This window comes from Opisthorchis viverrini, assembly GCF_000715545.1.
Source record: "Opisthorchis viverrini unplaced genomic scaffold opera_v5_85, whole genome shotgun sequence".
Taxonomy (NCBI): Eukaryota; Metazoa; Platyhelminthes; class Trematoda; order Opisthorchiida; family Opisthorchiidae; genus Opisthorchis; species Opisthorchis viverrini.
This window is the reverse complement of record NW_008751740.1, coordinates 1,451,280-1,454,862: the sequence shown is the minus strand read 5'-3', so window position 1 is coordinate 1,454,862 and position 3,583 is coordinate 1,451,280. Positions and strand designations below refer to the sequence as shown.

Here is a 3,583-nt window from a genome sequence, read left to right as displayed (position 1 = left end):
GGTTGACGGAAACCCGTGGACTGCGCCTACCTGATGAGCCCCAAGAAGGCGAAACCGGTTGTGGGCTGTCGAGGAGTTTTCAGCAACCTTACGAGTAGTGCATTACAAAAACCAACAATAAACTTTTCACCCTGCGACAGTTGGGAAGCCAACCTAGGGAAAACACACATTTGAATGGTGTTGAATAACATGGAACAGACTTGATTCAAGTTTCTAATCTCCAGCAATCTTTCATATCTAACATAATGGACATAAACAACGCAACCTGAACACCATAATTACCTATTATTTGTGCTTGAGTGAAACTCGTTGCTTAAATCCCCCAGTTTTTCAAGTTTGGGGACAGGTTACTACTTTTTTCAGACCAAAGTAATTCTTTAAACGTGAGCTAAAAGTCTGAACAGGAAAGGTGGCTTTCACTTAGAAACCCACACTGTTTCGTTTGTTGAATAATCCTGATCATGTCTAGTTATTTTGACGTTAACAGAGCGTGATCCATCGTATCACCTGTAAGAAGTTGTCTTTATCACACACTTTGCCCAGTCCTTTGGCGACTGTTTCAACTGTTCTTTTCCAACCTGATATCAAAACTCACTGAAAGTGTCTGAACATCTCAAGAGAATAAACGAGCCTGGTGTATGACTGCTCAGCCTGATGGAAAAAGAAGACGTTCGTCCTTTGGCGACTGTTTCAACTGTTCTTTTCCAACCTGATATCAAAACTCACTGAAAGTGTCTGAACATCTCAAGAGAATAAACGAGCCTGGTGTATGACTGCTCAGCCTGATGGAAAAACGAAGACGTTCGTCTGCTTACCACACATTATTTTCATGTAACAGTGGTTAAACTTGATGGAATTGTGAACATCTATTCAGAAACCAGCTCTCTCCCTCACTCATCTGACTTATTTAGGATGACAGCCGTCACCCAACACCGTGCCTTTGATAACTCAGATCGATCACTGAATTTAAATGAACTAGTGGGTTGATAGACACTTTCACAGTGTTCTGTATTGTATTCCAAGACAGTTCCACTCCAAACACATCATATATCTTATGTTTTGAACGTCCTTCTCGTTGGTCAAGGCAGGTATAGTCGGCACAGCCAGTTGGTCGAACACCACAGTTGCAGTTTACTTCGATCAATAAATTTTCAGACGTAATACAAGCCTGTGAATCGTTCAAAAGCATTGTGTGGTCCTGGTAGAACGAGATTTTCAAGCAACTATTCACGCATTGCACTGAATGGTGTGCAAACTCAGATCTTGCAGCGGCTACCTGGCTATGATTAGGTACAAGAAGTATTCAGACAGTAGAGCGAACGGCTAGTCTTATCTTGATGATAATACATAGACCTTAACAGAATCAAAATCCTAGAAATTAACCAGGGAAATAAATATGCACCACATCCCTCTCCGAATGTTTCACGATGCTATTCCTAATCTTATAACTACTGTTTTAGAAGGTTTTACATAGACGGAGTCATTGCAATACAAAAAACTTACGACACGAGGCACTTTGGACGGCCCAGCCCCGAAAGTGATGACATCTTGGCTTGTTGTAGGATTTCCATCTTCACGAGTGATAGAGCCCATTGTCAAAGCAAAAAGAATGAACCTATTCGCAGTTGACGTCAAATTTGCGACGGTGTTCGTTAGTTACTGAGTTTTATAGGTGTTCGTATGATCTGCGAGTGTGCACAGACGCTCGCACCAGTGTAACGGATCTGATTGGCCATTTGCGCTCCAAGGTCACTAATTTCTACTCAACTAACCGAGCGTGATCGGTGAGCTAAAATTGACACACATGGTGCGTCCGGTTAGACAGGACGTTTTGCTTTGGCGCTGTTGGTGCAAACCACCGCCTGCTTTACCAGCAGAAAAATAAGGCTGGACGAACACGTCACGACATTGCATGACTTCAAATAAGAACTCACTAGAGTTTACATTACTTTTTACATTTACACCAGAGCAGTTACAGAAAACTGATTGTCGCCAAAAGTGTGGTACAGCTGGACCGTCCAAATTTCGTCTGGACCAGCCGGTCAGGGTAGTCATAACTTCCGTGTGTTGCACCGCCATCGATCCGTGACAGAATGGAAACGACCGGTGACCTTGACCATCACGCTGGCCGTTGGCTTACCCGTGCATCGCGGCCTCGGCTTCTGAAGACAGCTTAACCACAATTTTTTGTACGTCCAGTATTCATTCTCAACCGCATTGGATAGCTTGTTGCTAAAACGTCTGACAAAACGTGCGTCGTGCCATAAAAGCGGTTTTTGGTTGAGGGGGGCTGTATGCTTCGAAACGGAAAACACACTGTTCTCTAGGGTGGTTTTGAAGTACGGAATGCCTCCGCATTGCGGTCTCCTCAAAGAGATAATCCTGCAAATTAGAACAGAATACGTTTACGAAAGGTGAGAGGTATCACGACACAATGCGCTGGTCGATTTTTGACATGTGGCACACAGCAATGACTCTACCCCCTCTTCATTTTATCTGTGTACTTGGATGAAATACAAATAAAAGCCTAACCCTTAATCCTTGGCCCAGTTCTTCCAACTTCGATAACTTCTGAGATCTGGGGAGATAGTGAGTACGTAGTGAATAGCCAACTGAATGATTTACAGAGCACGATCAATTGTTTGGATGAGTTGGCTCATTTACAATTGATTTTGGTGTTACCAAGAAACAAAAAGATCAAATGAATTCCATTCAAATATCTCATTTTTGGTATTCCTAAACTGAATATTCTGCAAAAAGTTTACCCCATATTTTGGTCGGTACAATATTGGAGATATAGCAGTATATTTTCCTGAGGAAAACTTCAAGTATATTCTTGACAGGGCAGACTACAATTTGGGTTCAATTAGAACATAAGGTTGATGGAACCTCGGAGACTGTGTCTGCCTGATGAGTCCCAAGAAGGGCTAAACTGACTGTGGGCTGTCGAAGAGTTTTCAACAACCTTGTGGGTAGTTTCCTTTATGAAACTATACTGGGATATCTCGAATATCGTTCTAACTTAAACATGAGGCGGCCTGTGTGCGGCACATTCAGAGAGATTCAGTTGAGTCTCCCGTGTAAACCAAATTGATTTCCAAATGAGTGTATTTTTCGAAGACTACTCACAAGTCCACGACCGACTTTGCCCTTCTTCAGGCGTCTCGAATGGATGCTGTCCTGAATACTCCGAAAGCGTGCCAAACAAAACATGAGGCAATCACCGCGCGGCACATTTAGTTTAGGAAAATCGTGAAACGCGAGTTTACGATGTTTACCAACAAACAACCCATGGAAATATCGGTACTGAGGTTCGTCGAGGGTATTTTGACTGCTGTCAAGTTTCTCACCTTACCAAACCAAGCAGCGACCATTCACGCTACCCGCGCTACCAATGTTCTCTTCAACAGCACATCACATGTAAGTTGAGTAATTACAGTGTTCTCGCTCTGCCACAGTTATGACGCAAACCGACACTGACCCCTTGAGTAGCCCTTCAGAAACTCATGAAGTAAACCGGTGCATAAGCGCGGATAACTTTCTGTCTAAACCTCTGGAAGTGACACCTACTCTCTTACAATGC

General features: G+C 43.2%; 1 protein-coding gene across 1 annotated transcript in view; it reads right to left on the bottom strand.

Moving 5' to 3' along the window:
- Positions 1-1,615, bottom strand: part of T265_13616 (hypothetical protein) — a gene marked incomplete at both ends in the record, with an annotated part of 18,246 nt that extends 16,631 nt beyond the window's left edge. Inside the window, one exon of the mRNA XM_009169703.1 lies at positions 1,453-1,615. Coding sequence (XP_009167967.1) covers positions 1,453-1,593 — 141 coding nt within the window. The remainder of the gene's footprint in view (positions 1-1,452) is intronic.
- Positions 1,616-3,583: the final 1,968 nt, after the last annotated feature.